We start from the raw sequence: 20,705 nt of genomic DNA on the forward strand, positions 1-20,705 counted from the left end.
TATCTTTTCTTTCCCCTCATCATCAGACAGGTTGCAGCAGATAGCCTCCCTGACCTTGGTTTCACAACAGGTTTCTTCCTGTTAAAAGGGAGTTATTCCTTTCCACTGTTCCCAAGTGCTTCCTCATGGAGGGTCATCTGATTATTGGGGTTTTCTACTTTTGAAGGGTCTTACAGTACCTTACATTATAAAACTCCTTGAAATGACTGTTGGTATGAATTGGACCTATATACAGTAAATAAAACTGGATTGAAATCAGTTAAATTGAATATAAAGTGGGGCCCTTTGTCCTTTCATAAACTTAAAAGCTTTGTCTTAATAGTATGTGTTTGTCTCCGTAAGGATGTAATCTTTCCATTAATGTGTCTCTCACCTTTTTGTTGTGTGCATGCCAGCTTTTCTTGTCTCAACAGGAAGCCATATCCATCACTTCCCTTCACCAGATTCATGGTCTTAGCACTGTGGGGGAGGCTGCAGCTTTGTGCCACCACAGGCATGATGGGCATTTTCCTTCTGATATAGCATGACTCACTGTCACTGTCAATAACAAGCACTGTCACTGAATCCCCTCTCTTCTTCAACTGAGGACCAAACAGACCAGACAGTTATGCACGTTCAGTGTAACAGAGCACACACATCAATTCTGACTGAGAAAAGAGGATCCGTACAGTTTTGATGACAGCTGAGTATCTGAGAGTGGACACCATCAGCCCATTAATCCAGATCAGTCTGTCACCATTGAAGATACCTGCTTTCTCTGCTGGACCATCAATAACTGTTCTCACCATATATTGATTCTTTTGACCTGTTGACACATCCGCAGTCTGTTCACAGTCAAAATCTACTCAATAATGCTTGATGAAAGAAAAACCAAAACTGTTGTATATTATAACTAATCAGCAGAATTACTTAAATAGTTGCACATTTTGGGAACCACTAGATCACTCTTGTGATTTGATGCTCTGGTCTATGTATTAGCCATTAGATCCTAATGGTTAATACATAGACTAGAACCAGGGGAAACAGTTTATCTAAACTGAGTTTGAACATTAGCACTGGAACTTCTTGGCTTTCTTGTAAAATAGTTAGAAGGTACAGTGGCTTCAGTGGAGCTGTTTGTGAGTGGTTAGCACTTGTCACAGATAGTGACAGCAAAATAAATACCATCCACTGAGACAACAGTCATTCCTAGGCCATGCTTTGGGTGTTTTTGGATGTGACACAGCCTGGGTCTAGACCAGTGATCCCCTTTGGTGGCTTCGGCCAGGAATTTTAGGTCCACGCCTATAGACACTGCCTGAAAAAAGGAGAAAGGAGACATCTGCAAGATTCTGTGACCGGAAATATGTGGTTCTGGATTCATTCTTCCAGAATCTAAAATTCAGAAAAAAAACCCCAAAACATTAACAATTAAATTATTCATACAAAAATTATAAATTGATTTGCATGATTCACTGAGTGAAATAAATATTTCTTCCCCAAGCAAAACATGACTTGGTATGGGTGGGGATTTTGGACCATGTCTCTTCACAGAAACTTTCTTAATACTTACTGTCATTTATTCTGTGTAGATATTCTTTTAAAACACAAAAGAAGTCAAGTCTGAAATAGCTTCCATACTCCTTGGACAACAAAGTAAACATGCTTTCTCTGAGACAATAACAATGCCATATATCTATCAGCACAAGTTTCCATCCTCCCCAGAGTGCCTTAATTTTAGTAAGTATGGGTCCCTTGTCTACAGATAGTCTATTCATTTTCTTGTCCACTATGTACTTAAAGTCTGTAAGTATTAGCAATATCCCTTTACCTTTCTCAAAAGAGAAGTGAAATTTTGAAAGAATTGCAGGCAATCTTTTTTAGGTGTATTTTCAGAAAGTGGGTTTAACAGTCAAATGCAGAGCAAAATGAATGATGCAAATATGAGGATCTGCAGTAGGTTTCATTCAGAAATAAAGTTTTAGTACTTTGACTAGATCAAACAGAGAAGTAAAAATCCTTACATCCCTGCGTTAAATGAAATGGCATCAGTGGCTTGTTAGCTTCCCGTTAACCATAAATTGTTATCTAAACAACATGTAACTGTGCAATGATGGGACCACTGTTTCAATTTGTGTTTGTTTTGTTTTTTCACACTGTCCTTCATTGTTAAGCACCTTGTAAAATTTCTTTGATAACAGAGCTATAACCCTAATGGAATAGCCAGGAATCAAATCTCCAACCTTCCAATTAGTAGAGGACTTATTGTTCTACCTCCTGAGCTAAGCTGCCAGTGATGAAATTTGAAAATTGATGTGATGAAGTGATGAAAATTTGGGAGGGGAGGGGGGCTAAAGTCAAATATAGGGCTAAAATATAGACTGTAGGAAGCCTCAACCTGTAGTTGATAGTAAATATGACATGTGAGCCAAGAAGCGCAGCTCACCCTTTAATTCTTTTCTGAGGCCATCCCTCAAAAAAAGAAAAGAAAATTGCCTTTGTGCGAAGGTTTTTTTTAAAAAATTCATACACTTATACACACATATGTTAACTTTAATCCCTCAGCAATCAACAACTATTTCTGGAGAAGTTGGAAAGTTCCTTATCGTGAGTATTGTCAGTATGTGTAGTAGCATTAGAACATGAGATTGTTGTTGACTGTCACTGTTTTAAGAATAGCTGCATTTAGTCTCGATCTAAATGGTGCTAATCACTGAGTCTGGTTTCCAACAAGACATCAGATTTGAATAAAACATAGTTGTGTGAAACATCAGTTCTCATACCCATTCATACTCTTCCCTCTTCAGCACCAGAAGAAATAGGTGTAAGCCACATGACTGGATCTTTCTCGCAACCTGTTAGATAATTGCAGAGAGATAATCATAGAGACATGATAAACTTACTCTTTTTCTGTATGGCAGTCATCCATTAAAACAGTTTAAGCCTGTCCTGATAATGTTTTTATTCCATTTTACTTCAAACTGAATTTCAAGAGTTTCCATGAAATCAGTTTTCCCACAAAAAGCACAGAAGACTGGAAGGGTTTCAACTAAAACTCATTCTCTATGAAACTTTATGAAGTTGTAAACTTACCAGGCATTTAATTAATTACATCTTACTAGTAGTGGGTTAGACTGCTAATTCCCCCAAAAGTGCCCTAATCAGCCATGGCATAGATCCAAGAAGATCCTAAAAACATTCATCAGAGACTTTGAAACATATTGGCATGAATTCAGTTCAATTCAGTTCTATTTATACAGCGCCAAATCACAACAACAGTGCTTTATATTGTAAGGTAGACCCTAAAATAATACATAAAGAGAAAACCCCAACAATCATATGACACCTTATGAGCAAGCACCTTGGCGACAGTGTGAAGAAAAAACTCCCTTTTAACAGGAAGAATCCAATGGCAGAACCAGGCTTACAGACGGGTGGCCATCATTGCAACATGTGACAGAAGGAAGAAAGGTTAGAAGACATGCTGTGGAAGACAGCCAGAGATTAGTAACCTTGTGTTGTTATAACTCAGGGGGTGGAGCAGGATATCACCTAATTGGAAATGTGGTGGTTCAATTATTCGCTAATATGTGTGCAAAGTATCCTTGGGCACTGAACCCCTGGTTGCTCTCCGACGCATCATCGGAATGTGAATGCTAGATACTTTAAAAAAGCACTTAGGTAGAAATAGAAAAAAAACTGCATGAGCAGTGGGGCATGTTTTATACACATATCTATCTACACATATCACTTATACCTAAATGGTTAAGTATCTAGCATTCACATTCCCTTGACATCCGCTCCCCGAAGCTTCTCAATTGGATTTAGGTCAGGGGAACACGCAGGATGGTCCAAAATACGATGGTTTTCGATAGTATTCTTGAAAAGCCCAGACGTTACCACAGGACGAGGGCCCTCAGTCATGAGGGATGCTCTCTGCAACATCTGGACACCAGCGGTTTGACACCCCTGCACCTCCTGAAGCTCCATTGTTCCACTGAAGGAAAAAGTCCCCAGACCATTATGTTGCCCCCTCCACTGTGGTGCATAGAAAACATATCAGGTGGGATGTGCTTGTCATGCCAGTAATGTTGAAAACCATCAGGACCATGAAGGTTAATTTCTTTCTTATCAGAGAATAAAACTTTCTTCCACCCTTTAATGTCCCATGTTTGTCCAAATGGTCAGTTCTGTGGCATTCAAGGAGACAAGGCCTTTGAAGATGTTTTTTGTTTTTGAAGCCCTCCAGTCTCAGATGCCGTCTGATGGTTATGAGGCTGCAGTCGGCACCAGTACCAGCCTTAATTTGGGTCCAGGTCCAGTGTCTTGACGGACAGCCAACTGGATCCTCCGGCTCATAGCTGGTAAAATCTCCTACTTGACCTTTTTGTCCCATAACCCTCAGGATCATTTAAGAAATTCTTACTGCATCCCACCAAAGCAGCGATGACGCGCTGCAAGAGACCCTGCTTCTGCAGTTCAACAACCCAAAACGTTCAAAAACGTTTTTTTGCCTTTGCCATCAGAACGTCATGACAGTGTGACTACTGTACCTGAGAGAAAATGACAATTAATCCACATTTTTGCACAGAATTGTCTTTTTATAGGCATGTAGTCCAAAACTTTTGATCAGGCTGTTTCAATTTAATTTAATTTAATTTTATTGTTTTCAATAAATTGCATGCTCAAAAAATGTTTCTTCTTGTTGCATGCTGAAGCTCAACTTGGTACCTTGTTAAGATCCAACCACGCAAAATATGACTTGCCATTTTTCAAGAGGTCTTAAACTTTTGATTGGGACTAACTAATAATAACTTCTTACATAGTATGTGATAATGTCAAACAGACAAAATAATATTGAATTTATCACATTCTAAAGGATGGAAAGTAATTGCAGTCCAGTAAGTATGCACTGTAAGAAAGGCTAAGCTGTTTTGCAGAATTTTAAGTTTGTCGTTAAAAAAAATGCAACACACAACACAAAAACCTCACCATGAAACCATCCTTCCATTTTCTTGAAAACAAAATTATGGTTTCAGCCACTCATGACCCTATCCAGCTAGGCTCTTTGCCTATCTCAGCTGGTACAAGGCAAGGAGGTCATCAATACTCTGTCACAGGTTTCACACCTAAACAGTTGGACAAATCAGAATCACTAACGATACTAAAATCCATGCCTCTGGCAAAAGGAGAGCATGCTGAATCTACAGAAGGCCCCTAGGAGGCTACAAACACAGAACCTGCTTGCTGTGAGTAAACACAGCTTGCTTTGAGTAAACACCACTAACCACCATTGTACCCACTATCATATTGCACAAATTCTAGATACTAACCCTGTTAAAATCCATGTTGACCACATATTCCTCATTCACCTCCAATACTCGATCTCCATCCTTGAGGCCACTGTGCTCTGCAGGACTCCATGGGTCCAGATCTGTGATCTCAAAAGCCTGGCTGTACTTACACAGATGAAAGCCAAAGCTTTGGCCCTCTGAACGCTTCAGGTGGCACAGTCTCGGCACCACGCTTGGATCTGACTTTGCAAACACAGGAAAAAAAAATCAGCAACTGGAAGGAAGCGGGAGTCACTGTTTGTCACCGTTTTTCACTGTTGAATTTTTTGTCTGTAAAGATGTGTATTACATCTCACCAGGATCATCAGTCATGACCAGAGCTGGGTTGTCAATCCCTTCCTTTGGATTAAAGGTAAAACTGAGGTAAGGAGATATTAGAGTCAATTTAACACTCCAATGTTAAAATCATACAATACATTTTCATATAAAAAACTAGCACAGAGAAGGCCTGTTTACTGCAGAACATCCTCTCATTGTACAGATATTAAACAGAAGGTATATATGCATTTTCTTATGTTGACTATTTAACTTAAGAAAAACATCTAGTTACACTGATTAACAACAAGATTTATTATGTATAATATTCCTGTTAACTCCCGATTATAATATTGCTATACCAAATTGGACAATTCTGCATTGAGCCAGGTCCAATAGTGTCACCCATTGCAGTGGTTAATGGACTGGTTCTTATATACCGCTATTCTACTCTACCTGAGCAGCGAAAGAGCTTTATACAACTTGCCTTATTCACCCAAGCAATTTATTATGCTTTTTCTACATAAGTGTTTTCTATCTAACATTCATACACATGCATGCATTGGAGAACAACTTGGAATCTTGACATCACTGCCCTGTCATTTCAGTCCACACCTAGATGGCTCACATAATGGGGGACTGGGGCAATCATGATAATCCATGATTTATTTTACACACTGGCTCATGTGATAATTCGCATATTAACCCTCAGAACCACCTCCAATGAGACATCTCCCAAAGAACTTAAATATGTGGGACTATTCATCAGTTCTTTATGACTAGAGATGGCTCTAATGAAATACCTTGAAAATGTTTTTAGACATTGAGACACTGAGGATGATATGAAAAAAATGAAATGTTCAAGTTTTATTACACACTCACACACACTCATTCTATAAGATGGTAAAATTGAAATAAAATATTACCTTTGGTTATTACTGCGTTAAGTACTGTGTTTAATAATGGACTGTTGAAGTTTAACAGCAGCAAGATTATTTATTCCAAATTTTATTTTAGTGTTACTGTCCATTGACTTGTGCAGAGAGACAGAAACACATTGTTGCTAAATGATCATATAAGCTAAAGAAGGTGTCCGTCCTGTTACTCTTATAGTATAATACTCATAGTAAAATTACAGTAATGGTAACTCTTTGAACCCATAACAGAATGTTAAGAAGTAATGGCAAAAAAGCATTTTGCCAAAACGTATCTGAGGAGAACTCACTCGCTCACATTCACTTTGTTTTAGTTTAACAACTCTTGCCTCCACTAACATAGAGGGGGCCAGCCAGATAACAGAGATAGAGATAGAGATATTTTGGCTTCACTTATGGGAAGCTGTTAGGTTCTTTATATTTTTTTTGGTGGGATGGCCGTGGCTCAGGAAGTAGAGCTTCTACTAGTTGTAAGGTTAGTGCTTCAATCCCTGGCTGCTGTATTCACACGTTAGGTAGAAGCAGCATAGAAAAAGTGCTCAGGTGTTGTACAAAAAAAAAGTTGTATAAAGCACTTTGAGTAGTCAGAGTAGAGTACTGCTATTCAAGAGACAGTCTATTTATCATTACCATCTGACAATCTTTAGTGTCAGCAGGTGGACTGGTATTTATTCAGAGACAAATTTATGTAATTGCTGCATGATATTAAGATTTTTTTGAATTCCAACAACCAATCAAGTTGGAGACAAAAATCAGAAATAATGTATTTATTTCAGCACAACTTACAACAACATTTTGAAAAAAAGGCCCCTCGTGTTCATCGCAAGGCATAAAAGATTCTAGTGTGTCAAAAGGAGAACTTACTGTGGATTTCTGTGCATTCTGGCCGCCTGAGGGAGAAACATTATATTATATACTTTTCAGGACAACCATGGCAAGCAGTACTTACCTTGTCAAATCTAAAAACAGACATAAATGAAGACTTACCAAAGTCTCTCCTTTCATATCATACATTGCATGACATTACATTATTGCCATGCTGTGGTCGCACTTTGCTATTGTTGCTGAAAGCACTATTTTCAATCTGACGGGTGACTCAATTCAATTCAATTCAATTCAATTTTATTTATATAGCGCCAAATCACAACAAAAGTCGCCTCAAGGCGCTTTATATTGTACAGTAGATAGCACAATAATAAATATAGAGAAAAACCCAACAATCATATGACCCCCTATGAGCAAGCACTTTGGCGACAGTGGGAAGGAAAAACTCCCTTTTAACAGGAAGAAACCTCCGGCAGAACCAGGCTCAGGGAGGGGCGGCCATCTGCTGCGACCGGTTGGGGTGAAAGAAGGAAAACAGCATGAAAGACATGCTGTGGAAGAGAGACAGAGATTAATAACAGATATGATTCGATGCAGAGAGGTCTATTAGCACATAGTGAGTGAGAAAGGTGACTGGAAGGGAAAAACTCAATGCATCATGGGAATCCCCGGCAGCCTACGTCTATTGCAGCATAACTAAGGGAGGATTCAGGGTCACCTGGTCCAGCCTTAACTATATGCTTTAGCAAAAAGGAAAGTTTTAAGCCTAATCTTGAAAGTAGAGATAGTGTCTGTCTCCCGAATCCAAACTGGAAGCTGGTTCCACAGAAGAGGGGCCTGAAAACTGAAGGCTCTGCCTCCCATTCTACTTTTAAATACTCTAGGAACAACAAGTAGGCCTGCAGTGCAAGAGCGAAGTGCTCTAATAGGGTGATATGGTACTACAAGGTCATTAAGATAAGATGGGGCCTGATTATTTAAGACCTTGTATGTGAGGAGCAGGATTTTGAATTCAATTCTGGATTTAACAGGAAGCCAATGAAGGGAAGCCAAAACAGGAGAAATCTGCTCTCTCTTTCTAGTCCCTGTCAGTACTCTTGCTGCAGCATTTTGGATTAGCTGAAGGCTTTTCAGTGAGTTTTTAGGACATCCTGATAATAATGAATTACAGTAGTCCAGCCTGGAAGTAATAAATGCATGAACTAGTTTTTCAGCATCACTCTGAGACAGGATATTTCTAATTTTAGAGATGTTGCGCAAATGGAAGAAAGCAGTCTTACATATTTGTTTAATATGTGCGTTGAAGGACATGTCCTGGTCAAAAATGACTCCAAGGTTTCTCACAGTGTTACTGGAGGCCAAGGTAATGCCATCCAGAGTAAGAATCTGCTTAGATACCATATTTCTAAGATTTTCAGGGCCGAGTACAATAACCTCAGTTTTATCTGAATTAAGAAGCAGAAAGTTAGCGGCCATCCAGGTCTTTATGTCTTTAAGACATTCCTGCAGTTTAACTAATTGGTCTGTGATACCTGGCTTCATGGATAGATAGAGCTGCGTGTCATCTGCATAGCAGTGAAAATTTATGCTATGTCTTCTAATGATGCTGCCTAGGGGAAGCATGTATAATGTAAATAGAATTGGTCCTAGCACTGAACCCTGTGGAACACCATAATTGACCTTAGTGTCTGAAGAGGACTCTCCATTTACATGTACAAATTGGAGTCTATTAGATAGACATGATACAAACCACTGCAGTGCAGTACCTGTAATACCTACAGCATGTTCTAATCGCTCTAATAGGATATTATGGTCAACAGTATCGAATGCAGCACTGAGGTCTAGCAGGACAAGCACAGAGATGAGTCCACTGTCAGAGGTCATAAGAAGATCATTTGTAACCTTCACTAAAGCTGTTTCTGTGCTGTGATGAGCTCTGAAACCTGACTGAAACGCTTCAAATAAGCCATTCCTCTGCAGATGATCTGTTAGCTGTTTGACAACTACTCTTTCAAGGATTTTTGATATGAAAGGAAGGTTGGAGATTGGCCTATAATTAGCTAAGACAGCTGGGTCTAGAGATGGCTTTTTAAGTAAAGGTTTAACTACAGCCACCTTGAAGGCCTGTGGTACATAGCCGATTATTAGAGATAGGTTGATCATATTTAAGATTGAAGCATTAATTAATGGCAGGACTTCTTTGAGCAGTTTTGTAGGAATGGGGTCTAAAAGACACGTTGATGGTTTGGAGGAATTAATTATTGAAGTTAACTCAGAAAGATCAATTGGAGAAAAAGAGTCTAACTTAACATCGATGGTACTAAAAGTAGCTGTAGATAATATTACATCTGTGGGATGATTATTGGTAATTTTTTCTCTAATGATAAAAATTTTATTTGTGAAGAAGTTCATGAAGTCATTACTAGTTAACGTTAAAGGGATTGTTGGCTCAGTAAAGCTCTGACTTTTTGTCAGCCTGGCTACAGTGCTGAAGAGAAACCTGGGGTTGTTCTTATTTTCTTCAATCAGTGACGAATAGTAAGATGTTCTGGCTTTGCGGAGGGCTTTCTTATAAAGCAGCAAACTATTTCTCCAGGCTAAATGATGATCCTCTAAATTTGTGACACGCCATTTCCTCTCCAGCTTACGAGTTATCTGCTTTAGGCTACGTGTTTGAGAGTTATACCACGGAGTCAGGGACTTTGGATTTGAGGCCTTAGTTTTCACAGGAGCTACAGTATCCAGAGTCATACGTAGTGAGGAGGTAAAATTATTAACAAGATAATCGGCCTCTGTTGGAGTAGCGTTCAGATAGCTGCTCTGCTCTATGTTGGTACAGGGCATTGAAGATGATAACAGTGGGTGGATTATATTCTTAAACTTAGTTACAGCACTTTCAGAAAGACATCTACTGTGATAAAGTCTACTCTCCACTGCTGTGTAATCAATTATTGTAAATGTAAATGTTATCAGGAAATGATCAGACAGCAGAGGGTTTTCAGGAAACACTGTTAAATGTTCAGTTTCTATGCCATACGTTAAAACAAGATCTAGAGTGTGATTAAAGTGGTGGGTGGGTTCTTTTACATTTTGAGAGAAGCCAATTGAGTCTAATAACAGATTAAATGCCATGTTGAGGCTGTCATTTTTAGCATCTACATGGATGTTAAAATCACCCACAATAATTATTTTATCTGAGCTGAGCACTAAATCAGATAAAAAGTCTGAGAAATCAGAGAGAAACTCTGTGTAAGGCCCAGGTGGACGATAGATGATAACAAGTAAGACTGGTTTCTGAGTTTTACAGCTGGGGTGGACGAGGCTAAGCATCAGGCTTTCAAATGAATTAAAAGTCTGTCTTGGTCTTTCGTTAATTAATAGGCTGGTGTGAAAAATTGCTGCCACACCGCCCCCTCGGCCTGTGCTTCGGGATTTCTGGTAGTTAGAATGACTCGGGGGTGTTGATTCATTTAAACTAACATACTCATCCTGCTGCAACCAGGTTTCTGTAAGGCAGAGTAAATCGATTTGTTGATCAATTATTAAGTCATGTACTAACAGAGACTTGGAGGAGAGAGACCTAATATTTAATAATCCACATTTCACTGTTTTACTCTTTGGTTCAGATGTGGATACTGTATTGTTCTTTCTTTGTGATTTTTTATGTTTAAGTTGTTTATTGCTGGTTTTTGGTTTGTTTTTTGTCTTTTTGGGAGCTGACACAGTCTCAATGGAGATGGGTTTTTGGGGGGGTAGCAGGAGGAGAGAAGCTGCAGAGAGGCGTGTAAGACTGCAACTCTGCTTCCTGGTCCCAACTCTGGATAGTCATATTTTGGGGGGTTTAATAAATTTGTCCATATTTCTAGAAATGAGAGCTGCTCCATCCAAAGTGGGATGGATGCCGTCTCTCCTAACAAGACCAGGTTTCCTCCAGAAGGTTTGCCAATTATCTATGAAGCCCACATCGTTTCTGGGACACCACTCAGACAGCCAGCAATTTAAGGAGAACATGCGGCTAAACATGTCACTCCTGGACTCTAGCTCTGTTATATGAGTGTTCCTGTCACTTGTTAACATTGACTGGAGCTGATTAAGTTGAAAGGCCAGCTACTTTTTTCTGATGGTTTCCACATGTGCATTGTGAAAACCTCTGTCCTTTCACAGTAAATTGGTTGAAGTTGGTTTCAGTTGGTTTATAAAAGTAGAATGGGAGGCAGACACTTCAGCTTTCAGGCCCCTCATCTGTGCAACGAGCTCCCAGTTTGGTTTCGGGAGGCAGATACCCTCTCTACTTTGATGATTAGACTTAAAACTTATGAGGCACTCAGGCACTGGGAGAGCATGTAGTGCCACTCAAAAAAAAAAAAAAAAAAAGCCCCGACTAGGAACCCTCAAGCAGCAGCACTAACCACTCCACCATCATGCCTATTCTGGCTGTATGAGGTGGCCAAACAAGGCCACACATTATATTTTATCACTTATCTCTCTCTCTCTCTCTCTCTGTCTAGAGGACCCGAGGACCCGAGCTTGAAGGATAAACCGCCCGCAGGGGCGAGATGGGTGTATTTTATTATATATATATATAGATATATATATATACACATACACGTATACACATATATACACATACACGTATATATATATATATATATATACACACGTGTATGTGTATATATGTGTATACGTGTATGTGTATATATATATATATATATATATATATATATATATATATATAGCTTGAAGGATAAACCGCCCGCAGGGGCGTGCTGGGTGTTTTATATATATAATAAAAATACACCCATCTCGCCCCTGCGGGCGGTTTATCCTTCAAGCTCGGGTCCTCTACCAGAGGCCTAGGAGCTTGAGGGTCCTGCGCAGTATCTTAGCTGTTCCCAGGACTGCGCTCTTCTGGACAGAGATCTCCGATGTTGTTCCCGGGATCTGCTGGAGCCACTCGCCTAGCTTGAGAGTCACCGCACCTAGTGCTCCGATTACCACGGGGACCACCGTTACCTTCACCCTTCACATCCTCTCGAGCTCTTCTCTGAGCCCTTGGTATTTCTCTAGCTTCTCGTGTTCCTTCTTTCTGATGCTGCTGTCATTCGGAACCACTACATCGATCACTACGGCTGTCTTCTTCTGTTTGTCTACCACCACTATGTCCGGTTGGTTAGCCACCACCATTTTGTCCGTCTGTATCTGGAAGTCCCACAGGATCTTAGCTCAGTCATTCTCCACCACCCTTGGGGGCGTCTCCCAGTTTGACCTTGGAACTTCCAGGCCATATTCAGCACAGATGTTTCTGTATACTATGCCGGCCACTTGGTTATGGCATATATATATACACATATATATACATATACATATATATACATATATATATATTTAGATAGATATATAGCCACAACAATGTACCACTAATCATTATAAAGTTAGATTCATGATAATTAGCAAATAAGATTTTTGTCTCCTGTCTGCCCGCTTTGACATGTACATGCTGTACTTGTTTTGCCACTGCATAGCTGGAAAAACTGTATAGTTTCAACTGCATAGTTGCAAAACTTCATTCAAAAGGGAAAAAATGCAAGGGAAAATATGTCCGTGGCATATGAAAGCATAATAAACTAATTTTTAATGGAAATGCAAGTTATTTCTCACATAAGCAACGATTAAGCCAGTCACTGATTCTGGATATTGCATTAAGTGTGAAGGACGGAATGTTGCTTGAACCCTTAAAACATTAACTTTTTTAATGTGCAAATGAGTACATTCTTATTCTCCGTTCTCTTTAATCCAATTCATTCATTATGTTTAAAGAAATTCATTCATTATGTTTAAATGACCTCCCAGAAACATTGGAGAAACATGATCTTTTGGGTCAATCTTTCACAATACTCTTCAAAAACAACGAGAGTGTGTAGGTGTGTGCACATGCATGTGTGTGTGTAGGTGTGTGCACGCGCATGTGTGTGTGTGCGCACACAAAAATATCCTCCCTGTGGATTTAGTTTTTCAAATAGTGAAAGGCAATGTTTAACCAGGAAGAACATAGCTGAAGTTAGTGTGTGTTTTTATATTGACAGCAATATATACCATAGCATTTTGAAAAACACAATCCACCACAATGATGCATAAAACACTTACCATAAAAAACAAAAGTAAACTGGCTTACCACCACTGCTATGACATTTCACACAGAGGAATTATGCCGTAACTAAGGACGGCATGTGTACACATTTGAATATTCAAATCATGAACAGTCATATGTTTGAGAAGCAGAAAATAAACCCTACCTTTTAAGGACCTCATGAAGTCCTGTGTGCTTGGCATTTGTACCTGCTCAGACTAAGGCACTGTGGACGGACAAGGTTCACAACAGACAGATAATAAAAACCTAAGATGCTGACTGCTTTCTCCTTAGCTATGACGGTTAAACATTTACTCCATGACACGCCTCAAGAGGTCTGTGTGCAGAGTGTGACACATTGTAATGGAAAAGAAAACATAATGCACCTTTACCACTCTATGGAACTGCAGTTCACTATGAAGGACCAAATAAATAAATAACTCAAACCAAATAGATAAATTTGATTATTCCAAAGCAACACATCCTACAACATGTTTTCAAATAAATTGTTGATTATCATTATATTTGATTATATTTATTTAATTTCTTTTGTATTTAGAGTTGCACTAAATACAAAAAATGATCCTATTTAATCCCATAATTTCTTTAAGAATCTATAATCGAACAATAGCTTTCCTGTGGATTTTACAGAATTTGACTCCTGTTTTTAGATAATAAAATATTGATACAATTGCAAAATCAGCATATGAATAAACATGTCTAATGTAAAATCACATTTTAATTATGAATAAACATAACATTTCCTATTCTTTAAAGGAAGAAAACACTGTAAAAATACACTCAGAATCTTAAAATCATTTCACAAATATGCTGGTTTAAAAGACAGATAATTAAAATGAATACTGTAAATACATATCCATATACATGCAGTTTTTGCACACATTCCTGGATGAAAACTTCTACTGTTAAATTTACTATCAGCTCAAAATGACAAGTGGTGGAGGAATTTGTCAAACCATTGCTTTAGGAAAAGAACCAATGAAACATCCATGAAATGTCCATCTGTTGCTGTTGGGGTGAGAGGAAGAATACATCCTGTCTTCCTCCTCATGCTGTGACATGCTGTGGAAGAGAGCAACAGATTAATAACAAATAATGATTCAATGCAGAGAGGTCTATTAAGTGAGAAAGGTGACTGAAGAAGAAATACTCAGTGCATCATGGGGATCCCCAGGGGCCTACACCTATTGCAGCATAACTAAGGGAGTATTCAGGGTTACCTGATCCAACCCTAACTATATGCTTTAGCAAAAAGGAAAGTTTTAAGCTTAAACTTGAAAGTAGAGATAGTGTCTGTCTCCTGAATCCAAACTGGAAGCTGGTTCTACAGAAGAGGGGCCTGAAAACTGAAGGCTCTGCCTCCCATTCTACTTTTTAAATACTCTAGGACCTTATGATGTACTTGTTAGTGATGGGATTTCCGGCTCTTTTTAGAGAACCGGCTCTTTCGGCTCGGCTCACTAAAAAGAGCCGGCTCTTTCGGCTCCCAACCGGCTCTTCAGGTTGTTTTGTTGCTTTAATTAATTTATTATTAACAACAATATAAAATTATGCACAAAAGGAATTACTAATGTAAAAAAAGTGGTTTTATTTATATATGTTTATATATAAATATATACGGTGGCCCCTAGAGACAAAGCACGCACAAACTCCAAAAAGCACGTACAAATTCCAAAGCACGAACAAACTCCAAAACACATTTCTAGCGTTAACTGAACTTCCAAAACAGAGCTACCTAGATCACTTAAATTACACAATTGTAAGCATATGTGTATTGTTTGTTTATTTATACACAAGCACTCATATATATTCAAATAATAATAATAATAAAAAAGTTCATTTACCTGTTACTACCACACACCAAATCCGGTCGTTGGTACTTCCTGGCTTGTGTAGCCACTAGGTAACAAAAGCTCAACACTGCGCCTAGCATCCTGGAGCACTTCCGTTGTGTTTTGTACGTGCTTCGGAGTTTGTACATGCTTCTGAGTTTTTACATGTTTTGGAGTTTTTATGTGTTTTGGAGTCTGTACATGCTTCGGAGTTTGTACATGTTTTGGAGTTCGTACGTGTTTTGGAGTTTTTACGTGCTTCTGGGTTTGTACGAGCTTCAGAGTTTGTATGTGTTTTGGAGTTCGTACGTGTTTTGGAGTTTTTACGTGCTTCTGGGTTTGTACGAGCTTCAGAGTTTGTATGTGTTTTGGAGTTTGTATGTGTTTTGGAGTTTGTACGTGTTTTGTCTCTAGGGGCCACAGTAAATATACTTTTATTTATTCACTCCACATAAAATGTAATAAATAAATCGTATAATACAAAAACCAACTATTTACATTTCAACTTGTAACTATTTAAATTTTCAGCTTTTTCCTTTTAAACAAATTTAAAGTGAAATAACACAAAACACTGCAAACCACAACATAATTAAAATATGAAAACAAAAAGAAGATGCACATTCTCTGTCATATAGGCCTGCATGAATAAACATTCTGAATGCTTTATCATCCGCAACTGAAAATAGTTGTGGATGATTACGATACCTTTCTAATGTGATGTTGCTGTCCCTGGCTCTCTTTCTCTGTCTCTCCCTCCCGCTCTGTTCCTGTGCTACTGCGAGTGTAACTACTGCCCCTCCCCCCTCTGCCCAGCGCAAAGCACAAGGCTCGCGTGTGGAGTGAAGCGAAAAAAAGTGCGACAGAGAGGGTGAGAGAAAGAAAAAAAACCCACCTTGGGAGCCGGCTCACGTCGTTCACTTCAAAGATCCGACTCTAAGAGCCATTTCGTTCACGACCGACACATCACTAGTACTTGTACGCCTGCACTCTCTAATAGGGTGATATGGTAGTATAAGGTCATTAACCCTGTAAGACCCAACCCATCAATAAATAGCCAGAAAATTCAGATTTTTTGGAAATGAGCTGTTTAATAACCCTTATAACAAAATCCACTCATTTTTTTGCTATATCATGTTGTGTATGATGTGTTTTTTAAATATAGTTGTGCCGTTATGGGTGTATGTCTGATGCAGGGGTGTTAACACCTTTCTTATATCACCACTCTGAAGACCGATGAGCATTGTCAACAGGTTTACTGACATTCAAAAGGGTAAAACTAAAAACGACAAAAAATACAGTCATAATATACATATGTGCAGCATAATATGCATTTATATACCACCCTGCTACTACATAGCATATGTCATATATCTAATTATGTAAACTTGTACTATTGATGCTATCCAGAGGACCTCCAAAATCGCGGGTAACTAGCTTAACAAAAGGACTAGCTTTACAGCCAAATACTGCATTAGCGGGCAACATATTGCACAAAAACAGAGTTGCAACTTATACTTTAAGTACATACCGGCGATACAACCATAAACAGAAGATGTGGACAGTATTTTCTCCAACAGGACACCATAAAAAGTGTGTCGATATGTTTCCCTTCTTTTTGCTCAATCGCTTTTCTTGACTGAGCGGACTTCCTGTTCAATAAAGTTTTTTCAAATAAAGTCATTTCTAAGTGCATTACTTGGAGCAACCACAGAGGGTGCTGTAAACACATAATGAATAACAACTGACTGAGAATGATATTTCAGTGATACAACATTTTACAACTTTTAGTGATAACAGAACACTCCCTGCCTGGCGTGAATAAACGCCACAATTAAATATTGGGGAAAACAACATGTTAAGAAGGAACCAAAGGTACAATCTCTGAGATAGGTCTGGTTAACACCTTTGTACCATCTGATTTGGCTACCTTAATTTCCATGGTACGTATTTTACCATCTTTACTTGGGAACACCTTAGTTATGAGACCAAGGGGCCATTCATTTCTTGGCATTTGACTGTCTTTGAGTACAACAACACTTCCTAAGTTCACGTTAGGCTGGCTAGACTGCCATTTGCGGCGTGGCTGGAGGGTAGGAAGAAACTCTTTCCTCCATTTGTCCCAGAAGATGTTCGACAGGTGCTGAACCTGGCGCCACTGATGTTTGTAGAGGTCTGATGCTGTGAAGTTTTCATCTGGAGCCTGAAGGGTTGCTACCTTTTGAGTCAGGAGAACAGCTGGAGTCAAGATAAAGGGGTCACTCGGGTCTGATGAAACCGGGACAAGAGGTCTAGAGTTTATGATAGCAGCCACCTCTGCCATGAAGGTGACGAGAACCTCATGAGTGAGTTTAGTGGTCTTATGTTGAAGTCCATTTACATCCATGTTCTTTTAAGAAGGTGTGCACAGCTGTGTTGTCCAAGTTTGAAGGGATTTTCAGTTCTTTACATGCACTTATATAATTGGTACCTCGATCAGAGCGAACAGTTTTCACTGGTCCCCTCACGGCCAGAAATCGTCGGAATGCATTAATGAAGCTAGATGTATCAAGTGACTCTACCACTTCAATGTGAACTGCTCTAATACTCAAACAAGTGAATATGACAGCCCACCTTTTATTCTGATTGACGCTTCCTCTTGTGCGTCGTGAAGACACAAACCACGGACCAAACACATCTAAGCCCACATTCGTGAAAGGGGGAACTGTTGTGAGACGGTCTGGAGGGAGGTTTGACATTTTTTGTGTGCTCAAAGGGGCATGAAGTCTTTTGCAGGTAACACAAAGATGGATGATTGTGCTCACTTTTCTTTTACCGCCCACTATCCACCATCCTGCGGAGCGAACCTGATGCTGGGTCTGCTCGTGGTAGTGCATTATGAGAAGAGCTGCAACATGATGATGACCAGGAACTATGAGAGGGTTTTTCTCACCTTGGCTAATGATTGAGTCTCTGATGCGACCACCTACTCTAAGGAGTCCTTTATCCAGATAGGGGTCTAAGTTTTTGAGAGGACTGATTTTGGGTAGTTTTTCATGTTTTTGCACACACTTGATTTCTTCAGCATACACGTCCTACTGTACTGCTCGAATGACAAGGTTCTGAGCTTGGTTTAACTCATCCACAATAAGTCCCGTTTCACAGTAAAGCCAGCCATGACAGTGATTGGCTTTGCTTGGTAGTGATTTGAAGTTGTGGATGACATGTATTAGCCTAGAAAGAGCACGCGTGAGGGATTTCCAGGTAGAAAACTTGGTGAATATGTCTGAGCCCAGTTCTTTAGTTGAGGCTGTTGTTTTGAGTGCAGTTACCTGAGGTCTTACATCTGAGTCCATGCTGGGCTCTACAAGGTCATAGGAGTCATTTAGAGAACTCTGAATCTGATGCAAAAGGTCAGGACCAGTGAGCCAGTTACTAAGCGGCAGCTGGTATGCAGGAACAGAACGAGTGGAGTGATCTGCTGTTGAAGGGGAAATGTCTGTGTATGCTCTGGGAACGGTCATGTTAGGCAGGTCTTTGAGTGAGTCTTTCCACTGTGTCCAGGACTCTTCCATTTTGGGAGGCAGTGGAGCATCCCAGTCCTCATTTTCAGCTGTAAGTTCACGTAGAATTGACTTTTCCTGTATGGTGACTGGTGCTACAAAGCCCAGCGGATCATAGAGGCTGTTTATTGTTGATAGAACACCTCGTCTAGTAAAGGGCTTTGACTCATCAGATACTTCAAAGGTGAAGCAGCCTTTACTTAGGTCCCAGAGGAGACCTAGGCTACGCTGTATGGGCACTGAATCAGCTTCAAAGTCTAGGTTTTTTAGATTTTTGGCATGATCTTGAGTCGGGAATGCCTCTAGTACTTCCTTTCTGTTTGCTGCTATTTTATGCAGTCTTAAATTTGAGTTTGCAAGTGCATCTCGGGTTCTTTGGAGTAGAGATATGGCCTTTTCAACAGTAGGTAGAGATTTGAGTCCGTCATCAACGTAGAAGTCGCGCATGACAAACTGCTTCACATCTGCATCGCAGTCTGGTTCGACGCGTAGGACAGACTGGTGGAGGTCATATATGGCCACTGCTGGCGATGGGCTGTTCCCAAAGACGTGGATCGTCATTCTATACTCCACAATTTCTTTGGAAATGTCATTGTCGTGGAACCACAAGAAGCGTAAGTAGTTCCTCTCTTGCTCTCGCACGTTGAAACAGTAGAACATCTGTTCGATGTCTGCTCTGAAGGCAACGGCTTCTTTTCTGAAGCGTATTAGGACCCCAAGCAATGAGTTATTAAAATCTGGTCCTGTTAACAGAACATCATTCAGGGATATGCCTTCATACTTGGCGCTGCTGTCGAAGACGACCCTGATCTGCGTGGGTTTACAGGGATGGTAGACACTGAATAGTGGCAGATACCAACATTCCTCATCCTCTTTTAGTGGAGGGGCAATCTCTGCATGTTTGTTTTGGAATATTTTGTCAATGAAAGTGATGAAATGTTCCTTCATCTCTTTTTTCTTTTCAAAGGTGTGAAGAAGAGACATTAGGCGATTCAGGGCCTGTGGTCTGTTGTTAGGGAGCTTTCGGCATGGATTTTTAAATGGTAAAGGAGCTGTCCAACTGTTATCTGTGTCTTTTGTTAGTCCTTCCTCCATTATTTTTAAGAAGGCATTGTCCTGGATGGAAGGTGAGATGTAGTTGTCGTTTCTGGTTTGTTTGAACACATTACATCTAGAGCTGGGCGATAGAACGATAATGCGAAATAACTTTTTCTCAATAGAAAAATTTTACTATTGCGATAGGCCTCATCTCTCTTGTCCTCTTAAAAGAAAAAAACAAAGAACAGCCAATCAAAATTAAGTAGCGCAGAGCCGAACCAATCACAGCCGCAGCGTCACGTCACGTGACTTGTTACGTACAGCACAAGTGCCAAGGCGCACATGTGTATTTGTTTGGAAAGCAGCCAGCCGGGCTGCCCAGGTAATGGAGGAAATGAGTGCGCCGACTACAGAAAAATCAACCGAGAGCGTGAGCGAAGGTTACCGAAGAAAAACCAGATGATGGTTCCAATGCCGGAGAGCTTGTCGAACGGAATGGCCATAGAAGTTCCACAGTGTGAAGGTATTTCGGCTATTTCAAGTCTGACAAAAAACAGAGTAGCGCGCACTGTAAATTGTGCCGAAAGCAAGTCTGGAAATGCAATAAACCGGTGCATGCTCAATCTCTGACTGAAAGCGCTAATTCGCCATTCGGCTTTTGTCAGACTAAAGTAACTGTTAAAACTAGGGCTGCTCAATTAATCGAATTTTAATCTCGATTACGATCTGGGTTTTCAACGATCATTAAAAATGACTGAGCCGATTATTAGCACCTCCCTTGTGCTTTACTCTCGCGCTGC

At 39.8% G+C, this 20,705-nt stretch overlaps 1 protein-coding gene across 7 annotated transcripts in view; it reads right to left on the reverse strand.

The window, feature by feature from the left end:
• Positions 1 to 20,062, reverse strand: part of LOC102083193 (Na(+)/H(+) exchange regulatory cofactor NHE-RF3) — a 28,840-nt gene extending 8,778 nt beyond the window's left edge. The window contains exons 1-10 of one of the 7 annotated variants that reach the window (XM_025898386.1): positions 16,857 to 20,046; positions 14,453 to 14,558; positions 13,642 to 13,701; positions 7,388 to 7,413; positions 5,630 to 5,691; positions 5,313 to 5,512; positions 2,763 to 2,834; positions 1,165 to 1,297; positions 669 to 805; positions 374 to 581 (exon numbers count right to left, since the gene is read on the reverse strand). In XM_025898386.1, the coding sequence (XP_025754171.1) occupies positions 374 to 581; positions 669 to 805; positions 1,165 to 1,297; positions 2,763 to 2,834; positions 5,313 to 5,512; positions 5,630 to 5,691; positions 7,388 to 7,404 (829 nt within the window). In that variant the 5' untranslated portion in view covers positions 7,405 to 7,413; positions 13,642 to 13,701; positions 14,453 to 14,558; positions 16,857 to 20,046. Of the gene's footprint in view, positions 1 to 373; positions 582 to 668; positions 806 to 1,164; positions 1,298 to 2,762; positions 2,835 to 5,312; positions 5,517 to 5,629; positions 5,692 to 7,387; positions 7,702 to 13,637; positions 14,559 to 16,584; positions 16,605 to 16,856 lie in introns of those variants that run through there. The other 6 variants (XM_019367504.2, XM_005466129.4, XM_025898387.1 and 3 more) reach the window with 6 other exon arrangements.
• Between the last annotated feature and the right edge of the window lie 643 nt (positions 20,063 to 20,705).

The sequence above is a fragment of the Oreochromis niloticus genome, linkage group LG14 (assembly GCF_001858045.2).
Source record: "Oreochromis niloticus isolate F11D_XX linkage group LG14, O_niloticus_UMD_NMBU, whole genome shotgun sequence".
Lineage (NCBI taxonomy): Eukaryota > Metazoa > Chordata > Actinopteri > Cichliformes > Cichlidae > Oreochromis > Oreochromis niloticus.